This window comes from Pagrus pagrus (assembly GCF_965226575.1).
Source record: "Pagrus pagrus genome assembly, chromosome: 9".
NCBI lineage: Eukaryota > Metazoa > Chordata > Actinopteri > Spariformes > Sparidae > Pagrus > Pagrus pagrus.
In genome coordinates this window covers 8,465,890-8,478,431 of record NC_140193.1, presented here as the reverse complement: position 1 = coordinate 8,478,431, position 12,542 = coordinate 8,465,890, and the positions used below count along the sequence as shown (strand labels likewise).

The following is a 12,542-nucleotide window of genomic DNA, read 5'->3' as shown; positions in this document are numbered from 1 at the left end:
TGGACAAAGAAAAACATTTTTCTTTTTAACATGCTGCAGACCCTCAGTGGGATTCTTCTACGTACCCGCCCTCTCTCGACCTGCGTAGTCAGCATGACCACCATAGATGAGCCCTGCTCCCATGTCATCTGCCAGAAGTCAGGGCAGGTGTTGGGCAGCGGGCCCTGGCACGCAATGTAGCGGTTTATCAGACTGGAGGCTGGAATCTCCATCTACAGAGAGAAAGAGACACAGAGAATGAGATTCAGAGAAATCACGTTGCAGTGGTCTCACCCAATAGCTTCTCGTCCTTGTTAGTGTCGAGAGGAAGGATGTGTTTTGTGTGTTTTCAGCAGTGCAGAGAGCTACAGTAGATGTTTTTCTGAAACACTGAGTCACTTACTGTACAAGGTCAAACATAGTAACATTGAACATTGAAGTTGGAAGTGAATGCCATCAGATAATGCCAAAGTTACAGCAGCAAGAGCTTCAATCACAGAGTCCTGAAACCCTGAGATGACTCAGAAATTCTGCACTCAATGGTTTTTTTTAATGCGTTTTTGGTAAGATACCTGACAGAAGGCCTGTGGTTAACTGGAGCCTAAGAGATTTTTACATTTTTACTTCTGGCGGCTGCATTTACGCCAAGTTTAAGTATCATAAACTTGAGCTTATTTTCTGAAAAGAAGCAATATATAAGAACTGGCCATCTCTCAATATCATACTCCAAACAAATAGAGCAGCATATCACCAGAGTACAGTAGGTGCTAACTGTAGCTAGCCCAGTTAGACGTGCATCTAGCAGTCTGGACTGGGACCTTGGAGGCGTTTTATGAAAGAGGAATGAGCTGGGGCTAGCTAGTTAGCGTGCTAACTTCAGTAAATACCTCAGCAATGCAGTACATTTACATCTTTGATATTTCTTCACACTCTTATTTCTTCACATTTTGATGATATTGTGATAAATGTTTAGTTATTTTTAATGTTTTAAACTAAATTCTTACATATTGCAGCTTTAATTGTACGTCTTGTTCAAACTGTCCAATAGCACTGCTGTAAATTTCCCATTTAATTATCATTTCTTGTTGACAAAACAAAAACACCACACGAACATTAGTCTCCCTAGATTTCAGCAAATAGAGCAAATACAAATTAAATTAAATTGAAGGTCATGTCATTTTTAGCAATGCCTGGGAAATGTCAGATTGACAATAGGCAGCATCTAACAAATCATCACATTAATCAGAAAATGTAAAAGTGGCTGTAAAGGGCTGATTAGATGAGTGAGAAGAGGGGGCGAGTGTCCTTCACGCTCACAATGATCATTAACAATCACTCAACTACAACACCATTCTTCCTTCATGTCATTGTTTCAGCGTGCTACTCCCTCTGTAATGTTCAATAGAGCCACTACAGAGTATTCACATAACACAGACGACAAAAGTTTGACTTCCAAAAAGGCTAAAACTGATAAATGAAGGCAGTCACATTACAGCTGACTGTGAAGGGCTTTAATTAATAAAAAAAGAAATGTTCACTCCAACGGGCTCATACACGATCTGCTGTTAGTTGGACTCAAACGCATGCAGAACATTAACTTGGGAGGTTGTTCGCTCGTGAAGCTCATGTGGTTAATTCATTCAACAGTGTGGCCGCCGTAGTGTTTCAACATGTGTTTTGATGGTTAGAAAAGCAGACCACCCAGCACGCCTCAAACGAGCAAAACGCAGAGATATTGACGGAGAGATGAAAGAGAGAAAATAAGGAGGAGCGAACTCACATTGATGTAATTTGCATTGATGTAGTCATCTGTGCTTTTCAGAATGACCCGAGTGGCATCGTCTGTGGAGACAACAAAAAGGGAGGGAAGAGATTACACGTGGAGAAAAAGACCGAGAATCATTGACGAAGGAAGAAAGAAAGAAAAGAAAACGTAGTGAAGAGAGAGAGCGTGATGGAAGGTACAAAAGGTTAATGTCGGTATGTATTTAAACGCAGGAGCCAACAGAAATAGAGAGGAGTGTGCAGTCACGTACAAGGAGAGATGTCTCTGTAGCGATTTTTGGAAACGTTCTGAGGTAATTTGGCACACAGCATGGTCATCCCCGGCCTCTTCCTGTACAGTTGCTGCAAGAAAACAAACACAAATGAATAGATTTTTAATTTGATTCTACTTTATCCTGCATTGCATGTTTATTATGATTTTCATTTTGTTAAACAGATAAAACAGGCAACTGGCTCTTTTTGATCTCACCCCACCAAAACTCAAAATACACGGCTGTTTTACTCTAATGTTTACGCATTAAAATGCAAAAATATGACTTTTAAATACATCTAGAAACTCATGTTCGGGATGTTAAAGACCTCTCACATTACCAGATAATCTGGGACGAACAATGGTGACAACCGAGGTCCCAGACCAGACCTGATTACTCCTCCACTTGGAAAATAAGGATTAAAGTGGCGATAAAGGAGCAGTATGTAGTTTTGGTGAAGAAATTCAAACTCAGAACTTTTATATTTACAATATTAATGAGGTAATAATTCAAACACAGAGATATCTATTTTTTCCATAACAGAATAAATAAGCAGTTCTCAGAGGAAAATAAGGTCCACAGAACACTGTTTGTAGCTAGAAAAGTGGCAGGGTCCGCCATATAGCTAAAAAAAAAAAAAAAAAAAAAATCATCCCCAAAACTACATAGTGCACTCTTGAGTCTGAGGCCCCGTGAAAGTGTATCAGATGCATTGAAAATACTTAACAAACACTTAAGTAACAATTAACTTAATTCCACTTAACAATTAAGTACCGTTGTGTGCATGAGAGCTGTCATGCAGTGGCTTTGTGAGCATTTATGTGACCGTGTGTTTGCATCTAACAATCCTCAGTAAAAGCACAACACACATCTTCAAACAGGAAACCGTTAAGTCGCTATGATAAAGGACAGGAAGTTATAAGAATGTGTAGGAGGAAACACTCAGTCAAACCTCTGATTCTTTTTAAGTTACAGTAGTCGCTCGTTTCTGAAGATATTTATGTTTGTTTTAAGTTGCTGTTTGATTCATGTGAAACTTGTACAGGAGAATCTTAGTCTCAATTGGAATAATCCTGGTAAAAAAAAACAAAAAACAAAACCTACATTCCCACAAGTTTGTTTGGGTATATATGCAGAGTGTCTGTGTGTTTGTGTGTGTTTATTTCTCTTTCTCCTCACATCAAATTGTGCCAGTATGGCTCCGCTGATCAGGCCTTCCTTCAGTGTGACCATGGAGTCCCTCAAAGCATGCTGGTCTAGCTGGGCGGGGTCCTGAGGGGACTTCTCAGGGATGTACTGAAAATCTGGCTCTGAATCCGCCTTCTCCTCCACGACGTCGTAGATGGCTGGACGGGACAGGGAGGAAATACGTCACGGTTTATAAAACACACAGCAGAAGGTGATTTATCTGGAGGAACAATGTGCTGGATCAGGGGACTATACAGTTCATCCATGTATATGCTTACATTTAATACAGCAATATAAAATAATGTGAGCTGACAGGCATTCAATACATTGATGCAATCTTATATCTGCTCTGATGTAAGAGAGGATATAGTGCATAAATCCCTCTCTGACCCAGTTAGAATACCAAGAATTTCCATGTTTCATCATCTTTAAAAGCTCCCCTCCCACTTTGCTGATGCTGATTAAAGGAAAAGCTTTGACATCTTTCTACATAATGAATACATATAGCTGAAAGCCTGTTGTACTCGTTCCATTCTTCGGTAGATGTCCATTAAAATTACACAAGTGAGACTGTGCAGTCCAGAAGAAGAAGGAGAAGAAGGAGTGAAACTGGTGACCAGATGTGAAGCTGTTAATTCTCAGGAGTGGGCGGTACCAGCTGTCTGTATGTTACACTTTTCCTTGTTATCACTCCAGTGTTAACAAAGTGAAGATTCATGCAGCACTAAATCAAAACAGGTTGCACCACACAAAGTATTTCTCACATAGAGATTAGATTATTACTAAATATTTACACCCAGCAACTGCGAGATGAAACTGTAATGAGTCGGGCAAACCGAGTGAAAAACCCGCTTGTATCACCTGAGGTACGACAAACTTCAGATGACAACAGAGCTGTCGCCATGACAACCAAGCAAACAGAGGAGGACTATGAAATGTGGTGTTTGGATATTGTTGACATCTGACCCGAAACTCAACAATAACCTTAATTAATTGTCAGTAGTTTTAATTTGATGAGACTGAAACAAGAAAAAGTCTATGTAAAATACACATAGTTAGGATTCTAATATAAGTTTAAACTGAAAGTGCAAACTGAAAGCTTACTCACACTTAAAGTGAAGCACTATTGACATTACGTCATTGTCTCTTATGCTGTTGATGTTGTCGTCACTACTGCACTGCATTGTGGGATATTTATGCCAGGCTTGCATGCTATAATCATAATAATTCGCTGGAAAATAGTATGCACACTCAAACTTAGGTACTTAGTATGGAACGAGGACATCCTTAGCATAACACAATCACAAGTTCACTAGTAACTAAATAAAAAGTTAGAAAGAATTTCTTCTTCATCAACTCAGATAGTAGTGTTTTAAGAAACAGTTGTAGTAATCTCTTTTCAAGGCTGAAATACACAAAGGTGGACAAAACAACTGTAAAATCTTGAAATCAAATCCACGCCAACAACAAAAGACGTAAATAAACAGAAACCCTCAGTGCGTCATTTTTATAAGGAGTCAGGTCACTGTGATTCAGCGCTGCAGTGTCATGTGAATCACACTGTATGTTTTTCCACTGTTTTTTTTAACCCTCCTTCTTATTTATCAGAGATGGGATACAGTCACACATACGCAAATGCAGGCGAATGACCATCGCCTAGTGGTGCTGAATGTGGGCAGAGCAGGATGTGAGGCACACACAAGTCAGTTTGCTGGTTTGTTTGGTTGCGACTTTGCTGGTCAGAGTTCACCAAAGTTGAACTTCATGCAAAGCCAAGATGCAAATTTGCCTTGGCCACTTGAGGCAAATGTTTTATTTGCTCCTTCACTCACACAGAAGTGAACAGAGGTGGATATTATAACAGTAGATACCAACCACTGGGAACAACTCACCATTTGGTCTGACCAATAGGATGAGCTCTCCAGAGTGGCTCTCGCAGCTGGCCTTGATGAACATGACCACCTGATCGTGGGTGTGGTCAGAGATGTCCCGTCCATTAATCAAGACCACCTGGTCGCCCTCGTTGAGGCGCGGCACGCACAGGTCGGCCTGAAGAGGTAAAGAAAGGAAAGACGAAGAGACTAATGAGTCTGAGTTCTGAGATTTTATACATATACATACTAAAAAAGTGGCTATTTATGAAGCTGCATCTGTTTTTTCTATTGAAAGAAAATTCAGTATTCATCATGTAGTGACTATATATGCAGGTTGTTGACTTACTGATGTTCCCGGAGCCACTCGAGACACAATGATGGGCATCTTCTGGTCAGCTCCACCCTGGAAACACACAGACACACAATTTGAGATGACAGCCACCTGTATGTACGCCTCAACAAGCTGCCTGAGTTAAGAGAAGCATACTGCTGGATACTCTACAATTACTCAAAACTAACAACTTGGATTTGACAGACAACTGATGAACTCTACCATCATCTCAACTTAAGTTGTGGATGGCACTCGCTTTCCCTTTAATCTTAGTGAAGAGTTTACATTTCAACATGAAGAGATGTGTCAAGGAACTTGAAAACAATATTTCCTTTTGTGTCCCAGCTCTCACCTTGACGTTGAAGCCGAAACGTCCGTGTTCGTCGGGTCTCATCTTGATCAGGACCAGATTATCATGAGGGACGACTCCATTTAGCTGCAACAGCAAAAGTACATCAGAGTCACATACGGCTTTCTTCAAAACACAGGAATATTGACCGCAGCTCTATCACCAGACAGCACTGTGTGGTGGACGAAATCGGTGAACAAAAAGAAAATGCAAGTCTAAATCTTCACTTGACTGGAATCCGAACACCTCATCCTCAGTTTAGGATCAAGATTTAAAGCGTCAATGTTTGGTTTTATTTGGCCATTAGGGGTCAAAAGAAAAGAATCAAAACATAAAACAAACAACAAACAGTAAAGCAATTCAGCAGACAGAGCAACAAAAGCACTGACTTTTATTTAGGGCCAATATCGACCCTCCATTTAGCTCTCCATTGTTCAGCAGCGCTGCACCAACTTTATCTGTCTGCTGTTTGATCCTGGGCAGGTAACAATTAGTGGGAGTCGGTTTGTTTGCTGGAAATAGCCGTCTATGGGGGGGTTGATGTCGGCTAGACCTACATGCTAAAAGTAAGTTTGAAGTTCCTATGAATGTTGTAACGCTCTACAAGGAAGTCTTACTGCAGACTGAAGATGTTGCGTTTTCCTTACTTAAGCATTGTATCTCCTCATATTTTTCAATGATACTGAAGAGGACCACCGTGGCGAATATCTTATTAAAAAGCTTCATGCGACTGGGCTTCTCGTGTCGGCATACTGACCGTGGTCTTGTCAGCGTTGACGGGAACATCGTACATCTCGTTGAGGTGGTTGTCCAGGAGGCTCTGCTGGGAGTGGGCCTGGATGATCTGGCTCAAGGTCTTTCTGCTCAGCTGCTTGGGGGGCAGAGCTGGAGGTTGGCTGTCGATCCCCTCCGGAGACCTGACAGAGGCAAAGAAAGAGAGGGAGAAGAAAAGTCAGGTACAGAGACAAGGAGACAGAAACAGTAGTACTACTGTTTTCCATGCCAAAAAAAGCCCTTTTTAAGACAGAAATTAAGAAAAATGGTTGGGAGAAGTGTTTAGTTTTAGGCGATATGATTGGGCAAAGCGGCGATACATCCCTTTTGATCATGTCTCTTCAGTAAAGAACAAAACACTGCATCTTTACAGGGAAACCAAAGGCACAAAGCAAAAAAGACACATGTAAGGATCCGGCTGAAGATTGTCCTGTTTGTTAAAGAGGTGGGGTTTGCGAGGAAAACGAGACGAATGGAGGAAAACCAGATAAAGGGAAGTGAGAGAGAAAGAGATTGCAAGAGACAGAGCGGCTTAATAGCACTGTGTTAGTCACAATGCATTAACCTCAATAAAAGGGCTGCGAGAGGAAAGAAAACACCCCTCCTCCATCATCCAGACAATAAAAGGCAGCCAGTGCGTATGATGAAACAACGCGGTCAGTCAGGTAAGGCTTTCAGCGGCATCATGGCTCGCTCTCTGGGGGGTAAAAGCGAGCCATTTCACTCTCTGCCTCTTTCTGCGAGTGTGTGTGTGTGAGAGAGAGAGGTTGTGTGCAGGCACTCCTCAGGGGCGAGAGCACCAGTCAAAGAGCATTGACTTTGTTTTGGCTGATGCTACTGGTGCCACTTTGTGTCTTAAATACACACGCTGAAGCTAACATTTATTATGGGTCAAAACCAGGTCAGGCTTTCAGAAGGAGGGCAGTGCACAGCAGGCATGAGCCAAGACAGAACATCCTCCTACATCACTGCGTTTCCTCAACACGACACAGGAGACTGAATGAATATGAAGTGTCTCCACACATCACGACAACTCAGCCAAGGACCTCAGATGAGGAGATAAAAAACGTGTCTACTCCAGACAAGGGCTGCAACAGATTAATTTCATGATAAATCATTTAGTCCCACAATTTCCCCACTTCGACTGTGTGTTTTGATCATGATTATTTCTTTTTGCGCAAACTTTGTCGCCAGGAGACGAACAAATATCATCATGAAACACCAGATTATTTTGAAAATCAAGCACATGAAAACATAAATTGATTTATTATTCCAGACGAGCTGTATGTAACAATATTATATTTCTTGGTCAGGTGTTTGTTTACGTTTTAAAACAAGTCCCCATCTGCTTCAGCTGTTTACTGAAAATGCTGCAACACTGTTTTGCTGTGACGCTCCAGGAATGTTTTGTGGATTACGAAACTTCACCCGATTTACCCTCAGCGTGAGGGTGAGAAAATAACATTTTTCAATCTTTTAAGACTTCGTATGAACGTCGTCGCAACCAAAATCTAAGTCACTTTATTTTTTTTAAAAGCCCGACAGAAGACAGAGCTAAATTAGAGTTCACGGTGACAGATGAACCACATGTGGGCACATGAGAAGACCGAGTCTAAAAACGAAAGTGCTATAAAGCTCCCTGTCTCACCACTAAAAGATCAATTTAAAACACAGTGCACACCCAAGAGTTTTTCACACAAAATTATCTTTTTTCCAAGGCCAGCTTTTCCTTTGCATCAATGAGCGCATCATATAGTCACATGAAGTGTTAAAGTTTATTCTATAATTGTACCTTTTTGTTCCCTGACACCAAGGACATAAAGGCACTGCATTTTAAAAACCATCACAGTAATGTACCGCGGTTAGCTAAACAGATAATTTTCACTTTTCAGAGCTAAAAACAGAACATTATAGTGAGAGCGTCCCAAAAGCTACGGCTTTGTTGTAAAGCTCTTGAGTGAAACTAACACGGCGTATGACTGCGGCCTGTGGGAGATTCTAATTTAGTTTTTATTGGAGGGAAATCTTGGAGGAACATTGGGAAAAATTTGGATTGTGGGACTGAGAAAAAGAGATGGACCTGAAGGAGGACGCTGGAAATACGAAAACTAAGAAAAACATGGATTTATTTCTTCTGACAATAATCTACTTTTGGAAATGATCTAGTTGCTGTAATATCTGAGATTTGGAGGGTCCAGCCTACTCTTAGATGTGTGTTTCTCATCTTTGACTTCTTAATGGCCCAAATAAAGGATAAAGTAATCATTCACATACAGGGGAAGAATCATTTCTGCAAGAAAATTGGTGGATTGGGAACTTGGGAAGCTGAAATTTACAGAAAATTTGGCAAAACATTCATTTTCACCAGTTGCCTCTGCCTGCCACATAGTGCTTGTCATCATGTAAACAACTCCTTTCAACTCATCCTTGCATTAAGAAATGTTTTTGTGCTAAAAGCTGAGATTAACAGCATGATGATGATGATTGACTGGACAATAATATGTACACGAGAAGAACGGCTGTCACAAAACTTCGTACAACACAAATCTTTCATGTGCAAATCACATAAAAACACTTGAATAGAGTTCGACGATAATTCTGGTGATATTTCAAACACATCTGTCAACAAACTGACAGAGAAAAGATGTTGAAAAGACTGACTACCAACCGAATATACAAGTTAACTGAGTGTTTACAATTAGTCAATAATTTAACACAAACACGGTTTGAAAGGTCCCAAGTCTCCTTCAAAACACCTGCTTCTGTCGCCGTGAACACACACAGCTGGAAATGGCCCCAGGTTTCCTTCAAAACAACCACTTCTGTCACCAAAACACAGGAAAGTGCTGAAGGCCATGCTAAATCAATTTGAGAAAATATCTGAGCCATACAATTTGTGGTATGTGATTAATAATAAATGAAACATTCAGGATTTATTGCAGCATAAAATGTGATGTAAGGTGGGAATTTAAAAACGGAAATGACTCACATCATGGACAAACCACATAAAGCCAATAAAATAATACCCATGGATAAAGTGTGTGTTGTCTGTGGAAGAGAGAGCAGGTGATTATGTCATCTTCTGGCTCTCGAACGGGATGACGAGCCAACAACTTGGTGTGTGTTATTGTGTGTGTATGTGTAGCTTTGTGGGCAGCGGAAATACCACTGTAATGTTACTTAACCACTCTGATTTCCAACTGAGAACTGTTCAAGCCCTCCATCTCTATTCTCTCTCTCACACACACACACACACTCCGGCAGTGTCAACACAAACAGCACGCCGTATCTTCAATGCATCTCTTTCCTCATTCAGGCAACAGCACATGTGAGCATCTTATACTCGTGGCTCATTTCCAGCTCAATATAGCAAAATGCTCCAGCTGGACAATCAAAGATAATACCATGGTATTTTAAGCATTTATTAAGTGGCTTTAAGGATTTTTCTATTCAGAACAATCATTTTTGACTCACCAGCCTTAGTTTAACACAACCCAATCGCCAGAATAAATGTTAGCCTGCAAAACCACATATAACTTCAAGCTGGCGTTCTTTCAGTTGCAACTTCACGTTTGTTTAGGTTCAGTTGTCTATTTCTCTCTGCTCTGGTTGAGTTTAGGCACAAAAACCACTTGGTTATGGTTAGGAAAATATCATGGTTTGGCTTAAAATACCTGTTTTGGTCGCCACAAACATGGCTGGAGTTTGCCCAACTTCCTGTGAAAAACATCTGGTTTTGGTCACCACAAACACTGATGGGAATGTCCCATGGTCTCCTTCAAAAACACCCACTTCTGTTGCCACAAACACGGCAGTAAATGGCCCGAGGCCTCCATCAAACCACCCAGTTTTGTCGCAACAAACAGGGCTAGAAATGTCCCAACCTCCTGTGAAAAATATACAGCTTTGGTCTCCACAAACACGACAGGAAATGTTGCGAGGTCCCCATCAAAACACCCGGATTTGTCGCAACAAACACTGCTAGAAATGTCCCTTCAAAACAACCACTTCTGTCAAGTGCTAAAGGCCATGCTAAAACATTTTGAGAAAATATTTGAGCTATAAAATTGAGGTTTGTGATAAATGAAGATTCCTAATGAATAAATTATGAAGATGTCGGACCTTTTACTCAGGTTTCAGGCCTTGAAACAGAAATGAGGAACTTTATAGTAGTAGTTAAGGGAATTCACCAGATATTTTATAGTGTGTGACATTCACACAGACTAATTCCTAGTTCAGCCCTGTTGTACAACCTCTCCGCCCTGCTCCGCACTATAAACACATTTTACAGGCTGCCTTTCAAAGGGTTCATCTTTTCAATGGGGCCCGGCTAAGTGACTCTGGGAGAGGGTGTGAGCTGTTGGGAGAAGCCACAGACACAGACAGACATTTAAAAACCAGTCAACTCAGCAGTGCAGTCAGACAGAGTGGCACTAACGCTGATGAGTAAAATTAAACTTCAAAATTAAAGGCTGGCTGTTTGCGAGGGGTGCTTTATTTATGAGGCGCTTCATTTACAGTGAAATTTATTTTCCCGCCACAAAGTCAAAGGTCGATAGGTTTTTTATTTTCCCAGAGAGAACAGCTCTGAAGAAGGAGGGCAGAACAGATCGAAAACAAGAATACAGTGGAAGAAAGGAAAGAAGAAGAACATTTCCCGCGACTGTCAGAGACTTACGGTGTGGAGTCCAAGCTGATGCTGTTGGCCTGCGTGGACGATGCCGACTTGTGATTGGAGGAAAAGACAGGCAGGCTGGGTGAAGCGTGGATCACGTGATCGACCAGGTGGCCAACCGACGACGGGCGTAGTCGTGTGCCTTCTTGTACAAACAGCGAGTTCCTGATGAATGCACAAGGACACGTAATGTTAAAGGGCTGCGGATAACAACACAGAGCGTTTCCGGTACTGACTCAGATGTTTCTGTTGCTGGCACCAGAACTTTGTTGTTTGTTTACTAATCAGACTGTTTTTGATTCAAATCACATTCTGCCAATTTTATTTAGGGAATGAAAAACTATCGTCTCGTTGCTGATAACAAAACTTTTATGAATGCAAACTGCAGGAATGGACATTAAATTATGCAATGTTTCTTGTTTTTTAGGGGAGAAATAATCAAGTCGTTTTAGAGATTACAGAGTTTGGCTTCGGAGACTTGCTCAAGGGCACTTCTGCAGCATAAATGTTTGCCAATAAAGCCCTGACATGACTCTACTGCTTAAGATGTGGTCTCTTTTCAGAACAGGTTTCCTACTAACTGAAAGCAGATCACAGTGACGAAGAGATTTATCATGTCGATGCTTGAAAACTATACTTGGCTTCCATCTTCAATAAATGAATGTCAGTTGTTTGTCGTTTTAAATAAGCAGTGTCGTGAAATTTTACGATAATCTTAATATTAAAAAGTCAAATATTGATATAGTGTTAAAAAATTCACATATAATAATTTTTTGTAACTTTTTTCAAAGTTATGCTCACAGATTCTCTCTCCACCTCCCTACACTTGTATTCAGAGGGTAATTTATTCGCCAAAAAAGACAAAACACACAGTAAATAAAGTTAAAGACTGATTTAGATTTGATTGATCATTAAATCGTTTGTTTGGCATCGATAACTGTGAAGGGAAAATCTAGTACTGTGAGAGCCCCGTTTTCAATATTCCTCAATATGTAGAATAGAATAAAATCTAAATTTCCACAACCATGATCGTCTAAAAATGACACTGACGTGAACCTCAATCTGGTGTGAACCCTTGTTCAAAACTTGTGACTCACTGATTGGGCGTCCCAGGCGGCGAGCGAGTAGGCAGGCTCTGGGTCTCCAGTCTCTCGTCTGATAGGCTGTTCCTGCTGACCGACTCCCAGTCGGTTCCGCCTAGCAACTTCCGGGCCAATGGCTTGCTGGGAGATCTGCTTAGAACAAGACATTAATTCAGTTATCGCATTAAAAATAACAGTAATGCGGTGTTCATCTATCCTCAATGGCTTGCAACGGATAGATTCAACTTACCAAG

General features: G+C 41.0%; 1 protein-coding gene across 2 annotated transcripts in view; it reads right to left on the bottom strand.

The window, feature by feature from the left end:
• ptpn4a (protein tyrosine phosphatase non-receptor type 4a) overlaps positions 1–12,542 on the bottom strand; it is a 76,634-nt gene that overhangs the window by 8,788 nt on the left and 55,304 nt on the right. The window contains exons 14-23 of one of the 2 annotated variants that reach the window (XM_084362095.1): positions 12,304–12,441; positions 11,210–11,371; positions 6,515–6,674; positions 5,761–5,844; positions 5,424–5,480; positions 5,096–5,252; positions 3,195–3,361; positions 2,016–2,106; positions 1,760–1,821; positions 66–212 (exon numbers count right to left, since the gene is read on the bottom strand). In XM_084362095.1, coding sequence (XP_084218221.1) covers positions 66–212; positions 1,760–1,821; positions 2,016–2,106; positions 3,195–3,361; positions 5,096–5,252; positions 5,424–5,480; positions 5,761–5,844; positions 6,515–6,674; positions 11,210–11,371; positions 12,304–12,441 — 1,225 coding nt within the window. The remainder of the gene's footprint in view (positions 1–65; positions 213–1,759; positions 1,822–2,015; positions 2,107–3,194; positions 3,362–5,095; positions 5,253–5,423; positions 5,481–5,760; positions 5,845–6,514; positions 6,675–11,209; positions 11,372–12,303; positions 12,442–12,542) is intronic. The other variant, XM_084362096.1, reaches the window with a different exon arrangement.